The sequence below is a fragment of the Furipterus horrens genome, unplaced genomic scaffold (assembly GCF_987537825.1).
Source record: "Furipterus horrens unplaced genomic scaffold, mFurHor1.1.pri manual_scaffold_12, whole genome shotgun sequence".
NCBI lineage: Eukaryota > Metazoa > Chordata > Mammalia > Chiroptera > Furipteridae > Furipterus > Furipterus horrens.
Window position 1 is genome coordinate 83728 of NW_028327182.1, and position 20481 is coordinate 104208.

The 20481-nt window shown below is 46.9% G+C and overlaps 1 protein-coding gene across 1 annotated transcript; it reads right to left on the bottom strand.

Moving 5' to 3' along the window:
* Positions 1–441: 441 nt before the first annotated feature.
* Positions 442–17156, bottom strand: USP18 (ubiquitin specific peptidase 18). The gene is made up of 11 exons (XM_090258525.1): positions 17042–17156; positions 11167–11399; positions 10136–10232; positions 8358–8503; positions 6224–6303; positions 5788–5934; positions 5068–5163; positions 4492–4659; positions 3894–4025; positions 3174–3223; positions 442–1506 (listed from the first exon to the last, which is right to left on the bottom strand). Exons 2-11 carry the CDS (start codon positions 11222–11224, stop codon positions 1461–1463), a joined length of 1020 nt encoding a protein of 339 aa, XP_090114651.1. The 5' UTR covers positions 11225–11399; positions 17042–17156; the 3' UTR covers positions 442–1460.
* Between the last annotated feature and the right edge of the window lie 3325 nt (positions 17157–20481).

Consider the following 20481-nt stretch of genomic DNA (forward strand, 5'->3'; position numbering starts at 1 on the left):
CCCACGGCCCCACCATGGAGGGGACTTCCCTTTATCTCCGAATTCCAGGACAAAAGCCCCTCCGTATCTTCTGTGTTTTGATTACTACCCATTAAACTGCAAACACCTTTTGAGAGAAAAAACTTTATTCACTGTTGTGCCTATCATATGCAATCTTATAGAGAATGGGTGCTCAGTATGTATCTGACACATAAATTAATAATTATAAAGCACATGAGTATTATGGCACTCACATAGCCTTAAAAAATTTTTTTAGGTATAAACAATATTCAGCAATATTCAGCCAGCATGTGACAATACCTTTATACTAGCTGAAATAACTCCCTACCGTTGCCCCTTTGTAACAGAACCCCAGGGCTCTCAGACTAAAACAGAACCTACCGGGTGTTTCGTTAGGGGCCCAATTGCCCACCCCCAGAATTATAACTCTCAATCCCAGAGTTTAGTAAAAAGAAAAAGAATTGTTTATTTAATAGTTATATAGATTCAGATTTGCAGATTTCTGCCGTTAAGTCTTATGTTCCTTAAAACACCCACAAACACATATTTCTGCCTCCCCCTACCAAAGCAGGCTAGTTTTACAAAAGTTAGAGATACTGTTTCCCTACTTCGTAGACACGGTTCAGCTTTACCGGTAGCTGCCGATCATTCAATTCTGATTGGAGAGGCCTTTCTGTGTTGTGGTACCCACCAGCCGTTAATCCAGAATCGCGTGGATTTCCCAGCCTTTCCTAAACCACAAAGGTATTCCCCCTTCTCCAAGCCACAAGGTGTGTGTCAAAGCTGCATGGTGTTCCTTCCTTTTCAAAGCCACATGGTGTCCCCAGTAAAAATGTCTGCCGCTTATTTTTAAATCCCTGACTGTGTCCTGTGACGCAGTGAGCATGGTACCGAATTCGGACCATTCACAGAACCTCACACAGGCTCTGTGTGCTCTTTCCATACCATCCCATGGTCCCAGACCCCTCCCATCTCCTTGGGGCCTTGGATGCATCAAAGCCATTTGTGTAACAAAGACACCAGCCACCAGCCACAGGCATGTGAAGGCATCCTGAAAGCTACTTCCTTTTCCCCATTCCCCAGCCTTCAGGCTCTGGGCACCCCCGGACACCCCCATTCTGTAACACCTTGTCACCTGGATGTTTCCCACTACTACTGTTGGCAGGCCTCAGCCCCCTTGAAAGCATCTAGACTCCCACTAAGTCCCAACAACAGGGTTAGTGTCTTGCACAGCAGAAACACACAGGACCTTCTCCAACCATGTGGCCCGGTTCTGACTGATGGACACCTGTGTGATGACTTAAAATATTTTTATCGTGACCCCTGATTATAAATACACTTTAATTATACAAGTTGTAAGGGGTACTTCTCCTCATTGAAAAATGTCTTCAAAGAGCAGTTTCAGGAATAGAAAAGGAAAACGAAGGTTTGTCCATCTCCGAAGATTTAGGGCATAGCTGTTAAGACTCAGTCTTCCTATAAACCAGAAGATACGCAGTTTCCCTCCTGGAAAGAAAACAGTGCAACATCATGGCAGAAATGAAACATTCAAAGCTAATTAATACATTATTAGTTCACAATAGGACAAACGTCAGCAAAGTTTCCACGTTATTGGATAAAGTATTCACCTACCTGTCACCTCAGAGGAGAACAAAGCATGTCACCTGGGAAATAACCACTGAACTGCGGTGGAGCCGCAAACTAGGAACCCGTGGGTCACATAAACCCCATTGGAACACAGCCTCACTCCTTCATTCGCGTCCGGTCTGTGGCTGCTTTTGGCTACAAGGGCAGAGCTGAACAGCTGCGAGAGAGACTGCGTGCTCACCTAAGCCTACAGGTTTTCTTCTCTGGCCCTTTACAGAAAAACTTTGACAGACTCTATCCTAACCACTGCAGGGATGGGGGGAATCGTGACAACCAGAAAGTGACAAAGACCGAGCACCCAAGGGAGGTGCTTATAGGAAAGAGAAAAGGAGGGTTGGAGGAGGGTTTCAAACACAAACTGCACCTACTTCACTACTTTTCTAATGATCTGACCTAGTTCTGCAACTGGAATCATCTCACATATCACCTCTGGTATATAATGCTGCCCCGACCCAGAAACTCAGCTATGAAAACTTACGGTCTCCAACTGGATGTCACCCAGCTTTTCTCTTCACAGCTTCCCTTCAATAGTTATTGACTTTTAAAAATACAGTTATTGCTTACTAAATGAAGGCCATTGCACCAAAAAAGAAAGGGGGGGAAAGAGTAGTACTTGCCCCCAAAGAGTTCATGCACTGATGTGAAAGTTACGTCAGCAAACAGTTACACAACTGTGTGACCCTTTCCGTGGAGGAGGTACACGCAAACGCAGCGAGAGCTCATGAGAAGCCGCTGCAGCTGTGCCTGGGAGGGTCGGTGCAAGCCTCACAGAGCAGGCAGGCTGTGTGCAGACCTACCGAGCCTGGTGGGACTTTGCCTGGACAATAAGCTAAGACAGCTGAATATGGGCCAAGAACTGCATGTGTAAAGCCAGGGAGAGAAAATGGAGGCAATGGGAGCTACTTCCTTTTTTAGTTATTGCTGCAATCTAAATGGTGAGAAAATCGCCCTGGCTGGATGGCTCAGTTGGAATGTTGTCCCATTTGCCAAAAGGTTGCAGATTCAATTCACAATCAGGGTACAAGCCTAGGTTGCAGGTTTGGTCCCTAGTCACGGTGCTACAGGAGGCAACTGAACGATGTTTCTCTCTCTTTCTCTCATCAATAAAAAATATATATATATCAAAAACAGAAGACAATTCCCACAGGGCCTTCTGGACAACTGGGAGTCTCCACCCCCCCGTCCACCCTTCACCCCTTCCCCTTGCTCCAACGGACCCCTTCAGGTGGATCAGGAGAGCTTCCCTGTTACCTCTAACTCCTTTCCCTCCCTTCCCTCAAAAAGGAAAAAAGAAAATACACACACACACACACACACACACATATATATACACACTCAGAGATCAGGATTAAATATATAGATAAAATAAATTTGAAAAATTTATGGTGCAGTGGGTGGGTATAAACTATGAAGCTGACCAGTCAGTCAATGACTAATTATGCAAATATATCCACAAGAGTTTCAACTGCAAAAAGAACCCCGTGTACAAGATAATTCGGTTTCCCCCATTCAAACATGTCTCTTACCAGCGGTAGCTGTGATTTCCATAGGTGCACCGGATGTCTTCCCAGGATACCTGGAAGTACATAAAACATATAAAGTGAAGCATCCAGCCCTGGCTGGTATGGCTCAGTGCACCGAGCACCAGCCTGCAAACCAAAAGGTTGCTGCTTTGATTCCCAGTCAGGGCACAGGCCTGGGTTGTGGGCCAGGCCCCCAATTGGGGTCACATGACAGGAAGCTGATCAATGTTTCTTTGTCTCCCTCCCCCCACCCCGAAAATGAATGAATAAATCTTAAAAAAATAAAAAAAAACTGAAGCGTCCAGACAATGCAGGGTGCTACAATTACCCCTCCCAAAAAACCTACACTGAAAACTCCCAAGATCCACAGCATCTAGTGATAAATGCCATGTTAGCAAAATGCCTTTTAATACCCTTGTTCCTCTGTTTCACCTTGCTTCTGCTCAGCCTAGAGCTCTACCTTTACATTTCTAACTCTCCTTGCTTTCCTGAACTTTTCCACAGAGGTTGGAACTGTAGAGCACTGACCTTAGAACACCAAAAGCCTAGAGACTGAGCAAACTGGACTCTCAGAGAGCAATAAACAAGACGGGTGCCTTGTGCAGAAACCAGCTCTCGTGGTCCTAAAACACCTCCTCCCCACAGAGCACAGGGCCACACAGCGTCTCGCTTGGGTTCAGAATACATCAGAGACGCGAGCCCACAACGGCACTCACTGCTCACCAAGCAAACACTGGAGTCGTTGAAGCAGAACCACTTCCCATCCAGCGAACTCCGTATGTAGGCACAGTAGTGACCAAAGTCAGCCTGCCCCACGTGGGCAATCACAGCAAAGAGCTCATACTGTCCTCCAAGCTGGAAAAGCACAAGACACAAAGTGACTCACCCGTCACCACAGCTTTTCCAACCGTACGTTACAATAAGGAGCCATTTCACCACTTGTTTATCCGGTGCCTATGCCGTACCAGGCCCTGGTGCTTTTGGGGACTGGAAAACAGTCCCTCCCTTCGAGAACTGCACAGCCAATTGAATGTCACGTTTTATACCAGATGGATTTATAGGTAAACTTGGGAAAACCCAACTTCTGCCCCCAAAAGGAGAAGGAACACCAGCTGAGCAAAGTCTGAGGAGCTGGGGAAAAGCCCCCCCCACCCCCGAGAAGACATGCTTGAGGTGATCCTGTAGGAGGCACGAGGTTGGTAGGCCAGCCACGGAAAGGGGGGCACCTGGTCGTGACCCCAGGAGCTGCAGACCCCGCAGCAGAGCAGTGCAGCGCACACTGAGAACGCGGAAGCCCGGGCAGGAGGTGAGGTGCGCCCACCTGGTACTCAGCACTGCACGGCCCTTGCTCATTCGGAAGAACCTGACTTAAATCCAAGCTCTGGGGGAAACACAGTGAATTGCAGAGTTTTCTGGTCCGCGAATTCCTGATGCAGAACCGCATGAGGTGGATGGTCAAGGTCTGCGGCAAATGCGTGAGCTTCAAGACCTTCAAAAGCAAAACCACGGTGGAGATAAAGTTCTAAGGCACTTGAAATGGGCAGATTCAGAGAAACACCACAGCGCACCTGCGACGGGGAAGCAGGGGGATACTACACAACACAGGGCCCAGGGGCGGCCTGCTGAGTCCCGTCTTGGAATGCCTGACTACCTGGGCCCAGCCACAGCATACGCCCTGGAGGCCATGTGCACCACAGAGGCTGCCACGGGGGCTCGTCAGGCCTTGAGGGAAACGTGCGCCCTTGGACCTTCTCTTAAGAGGCGGTCTCTCCGGTGATGTGATCAGAGGAGCCCCAGGACCCCTGGGCTGAGTCTGAGGCTCTGTGAAGAGTCTCCCAGGGACAACCCGTGCTGGGCGGGGAAGGGGAGAGGGTGACGTCTGGTTTCCAGAGAGTACCTGCTTTGCGCCACTCTTCTTCCCACACTGCTCACAGAAGCACCCGCTCTCGCTGGACAGCAGCCTGGGCTGGAAGAAGCAGTGAAGGGCCTCCTCCTGTCCCGAGACAACAAGAACCCAAGCAGGGCTGGTGAGTCCCATCGGGAGCACAACCCCACCTGCAGGTGGGGACTTCAGCTTTCCTTCTGGGGTCTCCACGCCCCTGAACGTGGGGTCCAGAGTGGTGCCCAAGGCAGGATCTCTCAAAGCACCTCCTGCTTAGAGGAGAAAACAGGACTGGGCACCTGCAACTAGCAATAGGAGGAAAAAAAAACTTGTTTGCCAAATCAAAGAACTTAGCCAGAGCCATGCAAAGGAAACACAAATGACTCTTTAAAAGCCAAGGGTGAACTAAAGCAGCCCAATTAGCAAACCAAGGAAGCAGGAGGCGAAGGGGTTCAGCAAAAAGACAGACATAGACCACAGTGGGCTGACAGCCAGACAGAAAGCAAGAGCAGGTGAAGGTGGACAAAGGGGGGACCAAGGGGGACTAATGAAGACGCAGCCTTTGCTTTCAGTGACGGGCACACAATTCCACGGGCAGATGATGTTTCACGGAGTTGTCTCCTTCAAACACATATGGTTGTGTGAACCAATGTCCCCCTATAAATTCAATAACTTTATAGAGGGACATTGGGTTGTGTGAGGAGGACAGGAAATTCACCAGCATAAAGCCTTTACCAGTGTTCTCAGGGGATTCAAGTCCATATCAAAAAGAGACAGGGAAAGGGTCAGCATGCTGCTCTCTCTGCTACTCTCCACGCCACAGTCCACACAAATGAAGGTCTCCTGCACCCGGATTGTATACAGGGCCTGCAGCCTCTCCACCTGCAACAGAGGAGGAGAGAGGTAAAAAGGGCACATGACCAAAAAGAGAGCGAGTCAGGAAAACTTCCTGAACTTGGGGCCACCAGAAAGAAGCTCAAGAAATGGGAGCTACTAATGCTCTTTACTCATAAAGGTGCAGAATAATGACGCTAATAATATTATGGAATCATGATAAGCATTTTATATGATTTTTTCTTTTAATCCTCTCTATGCATCACATTAACTGCTGCTGAATGAGTTACATGAGCAGCATCTTAAACCTCTGACCCCTTTAGTTCTAGCATCTTACCAGGTCCACATCCGCGATCTGGTCCTTAATTAAGTTCCACACTGTGAGGTAGAGCTGAGCAGCATCATGCTGGACAAACACTGGCCAAAGAGAAAAGTCACAGCCGATTACCAAGGCCCTGGGGATGCTGTTCACCCCTGGTGCCTGGATGCCCATGAACAGTCACTGCTCTGCCTGTCCCTGCCTCTGCCCCATTTTCAGGCCAAGTTTCCACTAGATGTCAGGTGCTACAAGTGGAAAATAAGCTCGGTGCTGATTTTTGAGGGTTCCCCTTAAAACTTAAAATCCAAGTTTTCTATCCTCTGATTTGACACCCACCCCTATTGCCCTCCACTCAGAGACACAACTAAATAAAACCAACAGTCAACAGAGGCTTCTTTCCTATGCCTCTGCCAAGCCAATACTTGACTTGGACTCCTACGGCCACTTGCCTGCTGCGCCTTTCTGTGTTTTCTTTATTCGCTTCCTGAAAACTTAGCAGTTTCTCAATACTCATATCTGACCAAGGTCTTAATGAAAACTCTCTAGGAGAACAAGCAGAAAGACAACCACTGCAGAGACAGAGGAGGTAAGAAAGAAGAAGTGAATTCTGTACGTGTTCTATAAGTAGCTGTAAAGCTAAAAGCTTAAACGCAGAATTCTAGGAACTACATCTAGGAAGACAAAGAAAATGAAAACACACTGAAGACTCTTACAAAAAGGACAGATATCTGCCAAAGTACAAAGACATTACAAGACAGGTCTTTATTGTACATGTACTAAATAGTCACGTCTGCAACCTCGACACCATTTTGTTTACTTCATGACACTAATCATGATTTGTACTTAATGTCTGGGGGGTTGCTGTTCTTTTCCTTTTGTTCTGGCTTGTCTCTCCTCTACACTGTGAGCTCCAACGAGTCTAAGACTCTGTTATTCTTATTTCCTTATCTATATATAGCACCAGTACACCTAGCACTTAATTGGTAAATATTTTAAATTAGGTGAATGGATTAATTCATCATATTCTAAAATAACAACCCCCAAAAGGAAGGTTGAACTGATGCTGACAAAGCAAAATGGTAAGATATTCTGTGTTCACGATTTGCAAGAATCAACATAGTTAACGAGGTAATATAGCCCATAGCAATATACACATTTCATGCAACACCCATCAAAATGTCAATGTCCTTTTATAAAGAAATAAAACAACAAACCATCAGAATTATATGGAACCACAAAAAACCACAAACAACCAAAGAAATTCTGATAAAAGGTATCACATTTCCTGACTTCAAATTATGCTACAGCTACAATAACCAAAACAGCATGGTATTGGCAAAAAAACAGACACACAGACTCATGGGACAGAATTGAGAACCCAGAAATAAACCCTCATGTATATGGTAAAATAACTTGTGACAAAGAAGCCAAAGACAGTATGTAGGTTCCTCAAAAAATTAAGAACACAGGAGTTACCATATGACCCAGCTACACCTCTCCGGGGTAGCTACCTGAAAACCTCAGAACCAGTTCTTTGCAAATATACATGCACCCCTATTTCCAATGCTGCAGTTGTCATGGTGGATAAGACATGAAAACAACCCAAGTGTCCTCTGACAGAAGATGGATACAGAAGACGCGGTGCACATGTACACTGGAACACCACTCAGCCATAAGGAAAGGTAAATTACTAAAAACCTCTGAACTATTTTTTTAAAAGTAAATTTTATAGTAGGTGAGATTTTACAAACTAACCAACTTCAGAATTTTCTTTTGTAGAACATGGTTTCTCCTTATTAATCCTTTATTCTGTTTTCCTGAGATTCCTTACCTGCAGCTGAATCACCTTTGAGGAAACTCTCATACTTACTTATTCTAACAAGAGGCAGACAGAGAGTATGCAAGTGATATCTGCATAAATGACATCGATTCTGGGCCTGTGAAAATGTGGGCTTGCTCCTCAAAATATTTCCGATCTACAGAAATGCCTCCAATGCAAGGGGCCCACAGTCCATCAGACTCTGTCCTTCATCCCTGGGCTCTCCCGCCCCAACTCACTCCCTCTTCCTCCCCACCCTCCTCTCCTTCCCTCCCCCTGCCCCTGCCTCACCCTCAGAGCTCCAAACCAGGAGCAGGTGCTGGGAGGACTTGCCTGGTACATTGTGCTTCTGGAGACAGTACACAAGCTCCATGGGCCGCACTGCTTTCTGCCGGCTGTCCTGCATCTTCTCCAGGAGCAAGAGCAGCTGAAAGGGCACGTTTCTCCTCTGCTCTTCCACTCTGGTTGGCACGGTTATCCTGCCAAATCACAACAGCCATGAGTCTCCATGGTTCTCAATGTCACATGCACAATGGACTCTGCTGAGGCAACTTCCAAAAATCTTCATGTCCAGGCCACTCTGTGAAATGACTAAATCACAACTTCTGGGGGTGGAACCTAGTTATCAATTTCTTTTTCAGTGTCCCATATGATTTAAAATATTTTATTTATTAGTTTTTCTCAGAGAGGGAAGGGAGACAGAAAAAGAGGGATAGACTCACCTAAAGCCCCTCAAAGGTTCAAAACCCCCTAAAAAGCAGCACCTGGCCTCGGCATGGCCGCACCTCCTGCTGAGCAGCCTCAAGCCTGACACGGAAACAGTGAGCCTCAGTTCACAGCTTAGCATCTCCCAGGCACCTCCAAACCTAGCACGAGGGGTGACCACCTGCAGATCACTTTGTAGTTCATACCAGCTGGCCCTGGGCAGGGCAGAAGCAGTAGCTGACCTTGACCTGCACCTCCAAAGAAGCCCCACAGTCAACACACTTGGTGGCCAGTGTACCACCCAGCCACCTCCCCAAATGTGGCACCAAAAGGGCAGGCACCAGAGCCCAGCTAAAGTGACTCCTGCTTTGTAGGGTCAGCCCCTGCACAAGAGACTAAATGTACAGGGTTGGCAATAGGTATTTCATGTAAACGGTAGCAAGGAAATCTGGTGTACCAACAGTTACACAACACAATGTGGACGTTCAAACAACGGCTGTAACAACAGACAAAGAAGAACTCAGCAATTCCACTTCTGGATATTTATTTGAAGAAACCCAAGATACTAAGTTGGAAAGACATATGCATCCATACGTTCCTTACAGCGTTATTTACAACATATGGAAGGAACCTAAGTGCCCAGTACATGAGAGGATAAAGAAGTGGTGCTTATGTACAACGGAATATTACTTGCCCGTTAAATAAGAAAGACAGCTTCACATTTGCGACAACATGGATGGACCTAGAGGGTAGTACACTAAATGAAAAAAGTCTGTCAGAGAAAGATAACTACTGTATGATTTCACTTATATGTGGAATCTAAAACAGAAAATAAACAAAACAGAAACACTCATGGGTGAAAAAAGTAAACGATTTAAAAATACACATTGGGCCCTGGCTGGTGTGGCCCCGTAGCTTATGTGTCTCCCTGCAAACCAAGAGGTCTCTGGTTTGATTACCGGTCTGGGCACATGCTGTGCTGCCGATCAGGCCCCTGAATGGGGGTGCTCAAGAGGAACTAATCAATGTTTCTCTCCACATTAATGTTTCTCTCCCTCTCCTTCTCCCTCCCTTCCCCTCTTTATTAAAAATAAATAAAATCTTTTTTAAAAATACACACTTTTAGTTACAGAGTAGTGACAGGGATGTGAAATACATCACAGGGAATATAGTTAATGATCTTGTACCCACTATGACGGGACCAGATGGGTACTAGATTTATCGAAGCAATCACTTTGTAAGTTATATAAAAATCTAATCACTGTGTTGTATATCTGAAGCTCATATATATTGAATGTCAACTATAATTGAGAAATAACAATTTTTTAAAGCCCAAGTCACTGGAAATAACATTATTTAAAAGCATAATGTAATATACATGTTTACAGCCTGAAAAAAAGTCTTACCTCTTCAGTATCTGGGTGAAGCCCATGTTCCTGATCAATACCTGGGTCAGGGAGTTCAGGCAGCACGTCTGTCCAATGTTGTATAAGCCGACTGGGCCTATAAAACGCAACGAGAAAATACTGAGGACAAGGCCTGGCTAACGGATTTAACAGAAATCCTGTGTTCTCTAGAATCTCCTTAAGGACATGAAATCCTGTAAAGCACTCTCGGAGCATTCACTAGGGAGCTTGCAAAAACTGTGGAGTAGCAATAACAGTTGCAATAGTCCAGTAGGAAAGCAGCGATGCCATGACACATTGTATTGCTCATTGTCAAATGTGTACGAGCCATTGTAGTAAGAACAAAGGAAAAGGGAGAAATGTTGCAGAAAGTGTCGCTGGGAGGATTATGAATTCCAGACAGAGCTGAGTCACAGGGGGCTTTTACGGGGCTTGGGGATGAGAGTCACTTTGGTCTCCAGGGGGAAGGTCCTGCCCAGTCCGACCATGAGGTTGGAGAAACCAGAACAAAACTTAAAGGGAGATTCACTATCATCTAAACTCGCTGGGAGAGGCTGGAAGCTACAGAACTTGTGAGGCAGGGAGAAAACCAAAAGGCAGCACTTCTCTAAGCCACTTGCAAACACTCCACAGACACCGCAGGTGAGTCACTTCAGAGGGAAGGAGGACCACTGATCTCAGGATCCCTGAGACAGAGCAACAAAAATATAAAAATCCAGGGGGAGCAGGTAATCACGGACTGACGCTCATGCTCAGCAGCAGCACTCGCCTGTAAGCGCACTAGCACGCAGGTGCCACGGCCAGACAGGAGCTCGTGCCAACTGCGGCCTCACGCAGCTTTCACAGCTAGCTCATCATTCCTCCCAACAGCTGTCTGCACTCAACAGTAGGATTGTTCCCATTTAAAGAGGCAGAAATGGAGGCACAAGAGACCAGGAGTCTTTCACCGCAAGGCTCTACCGCCCACAGTATGGTGGGTGAACACAAGGGTCCTGCGCCATCAGAGAAGGAAAGATGGGGGAGGCAATGACCGTGAGGGCAGTCCCAGGCTCCGAGACATTTAGACAGCTGCTCCCTCTTCTTCTTCATGTTGCTGTTCTCTTGCTCGTTCTCAGCAGGGTCTGCCGTGGAATGCTGAGGCTCCGCCAGGACTGCTGCAGGAACCCAAACACCTTGCCCATTGGAGACCGCTAGCTACCGGTCTTCAGCACTGCATGGCCTCGCTTCTGGGAAGAGCTCTCCTGACTCAGCCTTGGTGGGACTTCTGTGAAATGCAGCACAGACGTTAAAAGGTGAGAAAAAGGGAATAGTGCATCCAAGGGCCAGTTCTGCTTCCACGGAGCCAAGTCAGGGAGGGAGGTAAATGAGCAAGAAGACCAGCACACAAAGCTCTGGAGCGGTGCTTTTCAACCTTTTCCATCTCACAGCACATAAACTAAGTACTAAAATATAGTTTTTGCCAATTAATAAAAACTATAGGTTTAATTTTGATTCATTCACACCAAATAGCTACTGTTATGTTGGCTGGTGTCATTTCTTTATTTGACAGTCTAAGGGAAAAGAGGTTAGTGCCTCTGACTAAATAGTCAGGTGCTGCATGTTTTAAAAATTCTTGCAGCACCACAGAGTGCCGCAGCACACCAGCAAAAAATCGCTGGTCCAGGGCTAAAAGTGAGAACCAGGCTCCACACCCCTTTTCCTTGTTCATGTCTCCATTCGTAATTCATCAGAGTGGACTTCCCTATTTTCTCCCCCCTGGTTCCCTGTTCTGGCAGACAATACAACATTCACCAAGCAGTGCAGACCAGAAGCCTCGTGTCCCCCTGCTCCTCCTTCCCAGGCTCAAAAGACCACTGGGGGCTGTCAATCCTATTACATAAAGGCTGCTCACAAGCACCCTCCCTGTCAGCCTTACCCTTGACTTCCAGGTGTAAACAAGTAATATACACAAAGCCACATGAACATGAAGTCAGGGCTGCTATCCCAGAGGAAACGCCTTGCAGGTCTGATGCCTCAGGCCATTGGGTGTTAAAACAGGGCAAAATAACCTTTGGACTGGGACTAAAGCAACAGTGTGGCTCTAAGAGCTGCTTGCAAAGATGGCAGGAAAACACTATCCTGACTATGGAAACGAAAAACATCGCCTAGAATTAGGGTCACGGGTTAACTTGCCCACAGCAATAGAACTGCCTGCCACCCCCTTCTCACTGCCCTCCCCAATGTCCTAATCAGAACAGTAATTGCGTTTCCCTCCCTCGAATGGGAGCTTCCTGAAGAGCTGTTCTTTGACCTCAAATGGTTATTGCCTCTCCTGTTGGCCTTTATTTTAAGGTTGACACTGAAAAGCATTCCCTAGATCCTCCGCAGGTCTGGGAGTTGTCCCCGTCCACACAGACCTACTGAAACACTTGGTGCATTACATTCCAACGTGGGGAAGAGCTGTCTCTCCTGGGAGCGGGTGAGGGCACCATTCAGACCTGGCTCATTTTCATTGTTTTAAAAATTAAGTAAAATGAAATATTGATTTAAGAAATTATGACACTTAGGAAATGGTGAAGTCATTCCGTTATCATTTTGTCCATTCCTTTTACAATGTTTCTGTTCCTCCTTTAACACTAGGTGATTTCTTAAGCAAGGATTTCTTTGGTTGCTGTCAACTCCCAACAAATAACAGTACACTTTCAAATTCAAGAGATGCAGCACTATTTATAATGGCCAAACAAAACAAAACCAAACCCACAAATACAAAACAAACAGAATGCAACAGTAAGACTTAAGTAAATTATGACACATAAAATGAAATACTATGGTGACCTTAAAATCATTTTAGACTGTTTAATAAAGATGGGGAAGTGACTATAATATTTCATTGAAAAAGAAATTATAAAGAAATCATATGGTCTGAAGCTAATTTTATAATTCATAAATGCAACTACACACACACACACACACACACACACACACACACAAAATAACTGGGATGAAATATACCAAAAATGTCATTGATAGGTAAATCTCATTGGTGGGATTACAAACAATTTCTGTGGGTTTTTTTTTTCCCTTGATTATTTCTCTTAATTTCTAAATATATTGCAAATAATTGAGTATATATTTAATATCTTTTAATGGAGACTTTGTTAGCAATAGGGTTCTTGGCCCAAGATCCCAAAACTTAATGAATTCAGAATGAAAAGAAGTGTAAGACTCTTTTCTTCTTAATTCTTTTGGAAAATGTGGAGCAAAGAAGAACATCTAAAGTTGGGAAACAACTAAATATAAATGACTATATTATTGAATTCATGTTAATAAACAACTCTTTTTCTTTGTAAATATTTATTTTCTGAAGTCAAAGAGCTGTTCCTCTTATGAGTCTCAGTCTAGGAGAGGTAAGTTAAAAGAGAAAAGGTGACAGTTGACAATCCCATTAGCAGGAAACAGGATTTAGAGGCCACATTGAGGGGCATCTGATGAAACTGACTCGGGAGGGGCAACCTGCATTTTCCAGAGATGTTGTTCTGCCAAGACCTTGAGAAAACCTACTTCAGCCAAAAAGCGCAGAACCCAGTGCAGGCCGGACGCCTAAGGGCAAGAGAAAAAGGCAGCAACCCTCAGAGCTGACTGCAGAGGGGAGACGATAAGTGAGGCAACAATAGGAAGGAAAGTGAAACAGAATCCAGAAGGGGGGGGAGGGCGGAGCCGGGACTGCGGGTGTGCAGCTGAGCTTAAGGGGGGGGCCCCAGGCGCCCGCCGGGGAGGAGAGGGAGAGGGAGAGGAAGAGGAAGAGGAGAGGAAGAGGAGAGGAAGAGGAGAGGAAGAGGAGAGGAAGAGGGAGGGGGGGGAGGGGGAGGGGGAGGGAGAGGGGGGAGGGGGAGGGGGAGGGAGAGGAAGAGGGAGAGGGAGAGGAGAGGAAGAGGAGAGGGAGAGGAGAGGGAGAGGAAGAGGAGAGGAAGAGGAGAGGGAGAGGAGAGGAAGAGGGAGAGGGAGAGGGGGGGGAGGAGAGGGAGAGGAAGAGGAAGAGGAAGAGGGAGAGGGAGAGGAGAGGGAGAGGAAGAGGGAGAGGAAGAGGAAGAGGAGAGGAAGAGGGAGGGGGGAGGGGGGGAGAGGGGGGGAGGGGGGGAGGGGGAGGGAGAGGAAGAGGAAGAGGGAGAGGGAGAGGGAGAGGGAGAGGAGAGGGAGAGGAGAGGAAGAGGAGAGGAGAGGAAGAGGGAGAGGAGAGGAAGAGGGAGAGGAGAGGAAGAGGAAGAGGAGAGGAAGAGGAAGAGGAGAGGAAGAGGAGAGGAAGAGGAGAGGAGAGGAAGAGGAGAGGAGAGGAAGAGGAAGAGGAGAGGAGAGGAGAGGGAGGGAGGGGGAGGGTTAGGGAGGGGGAGGGAGAGGGAGGGGGAGGGAGAGGGAGGGGGAGGGAGAGGGAGAGGAGAGGGAGAGGAGAGGAAGAGGAGAGGAGAGGAAGAGGGAGAGGAGAGGAAGAGGGAGAGGAGAGGAAGAGGAGAGGAGAGGAAGAGGAAGAGGAGAGGAAGAGGAGAGGGAGGGGAGAGGAAGAGGAGAGGAAGAGGAGAGGGAGAGGAGAGGAGAGGAGAGGAAGAGGAGAGGAGAGGAAGAGGAAGAGGGGAGGAGAGGAAGGGTAGCTAAATCCCAGAAGCTGCATTTTCCGATTCAACGCCTGACAAATAATTGGCTCCAGCGTAAGATTTTTATAGGCAATGACACTATAATGGTGGACACAGGGCATTGTATGTTTGTCAAGGCTCACAGATCACACAACACCAAGAGTGAACTCTATTGTAAAGTATGGACTTGGGATGGTAATGATGTATCAGTGTAGTTCACCTATTGTAACAAATGTATCACGCTGGCAGGGAGGTCCCTAAAGAAGGCTGGGGAGAGAGGGCTGTATATGGGGAGTCTCCGTACTTCCAATTTTGCTGTAAACCTAAATTGCTCTAAAAAATGAAGTCTGTTTCTTTATTAAATTTATTAGGGTAAAACTGGTTAGTAATGTTATTTTTAAAATATATTTTTTTGTTTCCAAAGAACTAAACCAACTTAGCTCTGATCTTTTCCACACTTTTTACCCTTAAAATAAGTACGAGATGTGAATGAGAGAAGTAGCTGGCTTAGCACCAATCCCACCCCACCCCACCCCCCATCACCGTAGCCACAGAATCAACGAGGCTATTTGAGAAACAACAAAAATTGTGATGCAGGAAACCTACAGTTGTTCTGGTCTCTAACTGGGCTGTTCACTCACTACACTCTGCAAAAATAAAAATAAAAAATAAAAATCCTGGCTCTGTGTGTAAATGCAGTGAGAGGAACCAAATTCACATGCCTGGAGCAGGATACAAGCTGTCGCAGTCTTCCAGATCCAACCCCTAAAGCTAAACACAAATCCAGACCTCATTCTTAACCATTCACTGTGTATTCTGAGTGACAGCAATGTGCTGGGCACGCAGATTACCCCACAGAACATCAAACCCAAAATACAAGGGACTGTGGGGCTACTCTTTCCAGGAAACAAAAGAAGAAAGGGGGGGGGACATATAAAAGGCATTAGGACTTACCTTCTTTTTTAAATCATATCGGTCTTCTAAAAAAATATTTAATTAATTTTTTTTAAATAGAGGGCAATGGAGGGAGAAAGAGAGGGAGTAAAACATCGATGTGAGAGAGAAACAGCCATCGTTTGCCTCTCAAAGGCGCCTCCACCTGGGACCTGGCCTGAAACCCAGGCATGTGCCCCAGCAGGACACACCCTTGGCTCTGCAGGACAATGCCCTACCTACTGAGCCACAGAGGTCGGGGCAGGACCCAACTCTCGGCGCCTGTGGACATGTTAACCTTTCCTCCCTTTGCAAGCCCATCATTGCAAAAATTCCAAAACAGTGTAACTCACCTTTTAATAGTGAAAAGGGGGGATACAAGCCTTTTCTGCCGTTTTTTGCTAGTGCTCCATAAATCAAGATAAACCTGTATGCCTGTCCTACCCACTTCCCTGGGACACATCAAATTACCTAGATGTCCAGGTCTAACTCTCCGCCTCACTCTGCACAGTATAACACTGGGATGTTCTTACGTATCTGCCTTGTTTTCTGGAACACTTTCAAAGAATAACCACCTCAGTGCTGTGTAGTATCCAGTTAAAGCCTCCAAGTTAATTTTCAAATGGTTTCAACCCAGGTTTTCAGGGGATCATAGAATGAAGTTTTATGTTTAGAGTTCTAACTAGCTTTTTCTTACAGGAAAATTGGGGTTAGAAGTAGGAGGGAGACCAAGCCTAAAATACTATGATTCGCCCAACTGAAACCAAATCTTTCCAATTTCTCTATATGTATGCACACTGATCCAGCAATTCCACTTCTAGGACTTCTCCACAAATACATAAAGTGATATTTATTGCTGCATCATTTGTAGCAGTAAATATGGGAAACAACCTAAATGTCCGTGAGTTGTTTAAACAGATGAGATACTTCTCATATTACGCACCAATTTGCAAAAATGAGGAGATATATCTATGTCTTGCCATGAAAAGATGCCCATAATATACTGTTAAGTCGGAAAAATACAAATTACATAACAATTTTAAAGACTCGTACATATGAAAATTTCTGGTAAGGTGTACACAAAAGTGATACTGACTTGAGGAATAAGAAACTTTTGTTTCTACCTTACGCATTGGTCTGCCTGGTTATTCCTTTTCCTTCACAAGCTTGCGGTCATGCAGAAAGTCCATACAAGGATATTAGCTTGGAAAGAAATCATTCGTCCAGCATATGCACCTAATGACTATAGACTACTATTAAAATCTGCAGACCCCCCAATATATTTCTTAATTATCCAGGTGGCATACGAGCAGAGCCCCGTGGGACGGCTTTCCTGGAAAGAAAGCTCCCAAATTAGCACCGAACTTGCCTTCAGTGCCGCGCCGGCGCCGAGCTTCCACTGCTGAGTCGGATGCTGGGAGCTCAGGAGAGCGTTCCCCGCGCTGCCCGCTGCAGCTCTGGCCGGCGCGCGGGGCTGGCGCCCACGTCACCAGGCCCGCCCCGCCCCCGCGCCCCGCCCCGCCGGCCCCTGCTTTCGATTCCCTCGGAATGGAAAGTGAAACTCAGCGGAGCCGCTCAGCCCTGCGCCCGCAGCAGGGCGGCGCCTGCGCAGGGGGTCCCCGCCGCCAAGACGCGCCGCCGGAGCTCCTGCGCGGGCGTCGTGCTCCGGCGCGTCTGGGTGACCTGCGTTTTCTATGCGCGTCCGGGATCCCCCGGAGACAGCCCGCTCTTCGTTTGAGATTTTAAGACCCCCGTGCAAACGACGCCTTGTCATCGCTCAGCATTTCACAGCGCACACGGCAGCTGGTTTCCCTTTCCTAAGTGCTGTAGTTTCTTCAATTGTGTACCTTAAAGTCAAGAGTGTGTTCGGTGAAATATGGCACACGGACAGTTATTCTAGCTTATTGTTCTGCTCTGCAGATTCTGCAGAACAGTATTCACGGGTGGAGGATAAAGCGAAATGGGAAAAGTGAACCATTTAGTTCTCATTAGAAATTCCAATGGCAAGGTCTAATTAGACCATCAGTGGATGTCTACTGGTGCCAATTCGACACCAACAGGAATCCTCGCTTCGGGGTACAATAAAATAGGGAAACTTGATTCAGTGCAAACACGTCAGCTATGGTACAATATAGCTGTGAGAACAGCACACTCCCCAGGCCGCCTTGGGAGGAAGGGGTTCTGTGACCAGAGGCCATGGAGCCCGCTTGCTCTCTAGACAGACAGCTCCGCTCCTTCTGAGGCGCAGAAAACAACGCACTAAAACGACTGCAGCAAAAAGGCCAAGTACACTCTCACCACCACCACCCCACCCCCGGGGCGCTGCCTTATATGGACAGAAGTCCCTTCCCCTGGGCTCTGATTGGTCTGTCCTCAGACAAATGAGGACTCCAATCCTTAAAGTCTGTTTGATCCAAAAAGCACTGTCCTGATTGGTCAGAAGAGAGCCACTCTGGTTGGTCAGAGCTGTATCTCTGATTGGATGGAGGAAGCCTCATTCCTATTGGTTGAAATAGGATTCCAGGAACTCCTTTATAAGGGCGGCTCAGGCAGCAAGAACACAGTGGAGGTAGGCAATTCAGTGTGGATTTCTTATTGAGCTGCAGTTTGCGTGAGAGGCCCTTGCGCAGAAATGGCTGCTATGCTGTTTTCGTGGAGTGTTCTTTTTTTTTTTTGTAAATTTGAGACCAGTTAGCCACCAGAAGCCCTTCTTAGTAGATGTCTTCTTTCTCCATTTACTGTATCCACGAGATATGCCAGTCTCTGTACTAAGCTCTAAACCTAATTTGATCTGGACAATAGCCTCTTGATGTAAAGCCTATTTTTATCCCAGTTTTAAGGATGAGAATATTATATTTCAAAGAGGTTAAATGACCTGCCCAAGACAGAAGTTTAGAATGGGGTGGAGCCAGGATTCCAAAAGGGTCTGACTTAGACCCTTGGTTCTTCACCACCACTCACACCAGCTCTGACTTTAATTTTAACCCCTTCGTGTAAAATACAAGCTCAATGAAGTTAGGAAGTAACCAGGTGGGCATGTAGATATATAAGATTAAGGGATCTGTAACATGCACAAGTGAAATGCTTGTTACCTCTTTAGAATGTATTTCATGTTTGAAGACTTCTGGGGGTGCGGGAAGGAAGGGTTATCTGCCAGGGGTCTCAAACTCTGGCTGTTGGGCAGGGGTAAATCTGCACAGGGAAGCAGAACAGAATCTGCTCACCAGTGCTCCTCCTTTCTGAAAGCCACCCGCTGGACAGATGTGAGGGTCAGAGGCTCCAGAGACCCAGGACTCCCCGAGCAGGGTCTGCACTGAGGTACATACTCTGTTCAAACTATCCTTGCATGCAGACATGCATGTACATAACATCAGAACAGGGCGGCAGCTGGACTGCCCGCCCAGACTTTTTACATAGGCAAATAAACCATATTCAAATTGACCTGGACCTAGCCCCTACCATAGGAAATAAAAATTGGCTTTTCTCATTCCCAGAAGAAATGTTGATGGACCTGGCATGATATAATTGACTGGCCTGGTGGGGGGAAATCAGAGAGATGTAAATAACCTGCTGAATGTGTTAATGGGTAAACTCACTGGAACCGAAATGTGTGTTTGGCAGTGTGGAGATGGCCCCTGCAGCCCCACAGGTAGGAGGTCCCTACTGGCCCTCGACCTGGATCAGGAGTCTCCACTCCCCGTTATCCATTCCCCCTTCCCTCGCTCCTATGGGCCTGTGAGGTGGACCGGGAGTTTCATTTTCCCTCCAATCCCCTTCTTCCTCTTCCTTCAATAAACCTGCTGTTTAATCCTAGAATGGTTTGCAGGTGATTTCTCAGAGCAGAGCTACCTGACACAATGTGTGTGGGTATGTGCTAGAAGCAGGGGCAGACACATATTCACGTGTTATATACATACACCCATGTGTATGAGTATGTTCACCCTCTCACCTACGCTGAGGCTCCCCTTCCCTTGCAGTCTGGATAGGAAGCAGAGTAGTGCTCAGACAGCACACTCCTGCTGGTACTTGGGCTGAGTGTGCACAACGTGGTGTTCACAGTATATTTGCTGACCCGTCAGTCGTGCGACCCACTTCTCAATAAACAGGAACCTCCTAAGCTCTGAAGTGAAGGAAATTGGGGGATATTGCAAAATATGGGGTAGTTAAACCTCAGGTTCTTCATTTATAAAAGAGAATATCCAGTTTGAGATTCTTAGGAAGACTAGCGATAGGGATGTGTGTATATAGAGTTGATATCCTGCTTAAAACCTTCCAATGCCTCTGTGCCTACTTAGAAAAAATATGAGCTTCTTCGATGGTCTGTAAGGCTGAGGACACTCGGGCCATGCTTGGCTCCTGAGTCTCAGCTCCATCTGTCACCACCCTGCAGGCCCGCTGGCCTCCTCTCTGCTCCTCAGACACTGTGTCCCCTCATCTGTGTTTCCACCCTATGTCCAGCACTCCCAACTCCAGGACTTCCCAGGATGGCTCCTTTCTCCATTCAGGTCCCCACGCAGCCTTCCCGGGGAACCCATCGTATAGGAGAATTCCCCCAGCACTTCTTCTCACCAGTTTATTTACTTCCCATCACTTGACACCATCTGAAATCATCTCGCTCAGTTCTTGCTGGGTTTATGGGGCAGGAGATATGTCTGCCCCAGGATCTTCCCGAGTCCCGGACTTTCCCTTCCCTGGGTGTTACCATTCCCCAGCCAGTAGGCTGTGTTTTGGGGTGGACATAACCTAACCTAGAGTTAAAAATCCCGATCAGGCCTCATCACATGTAACTTGGCTTCACCTTAACCCAGA

Bases quoted from the DNA above. Each gene is read 5' to 3' on its own strand.
- USP18 (XM_090258525.1), bottom strand. From the start codon at position 11,224: ATGAAGAAGAAGAGGGAGCAGCTGTCTAAATGTCTCGGAGCCTGGGAC. The intron at 3,224-3,893 runs GTGAGCAGTGAG...ATGTACTTCCAG, and splicing joins ACGACTCCAGTGTTTGCTTG to GTATCCTGGGAAGACATCCG. The intron at 1,507-3,173 runs GTAAGAGACATG...TTTTCTTTCCAG, and splicing joins GGAAATCACAGCTACCGCTG to GAGGGAAACTGCGTATCTTC.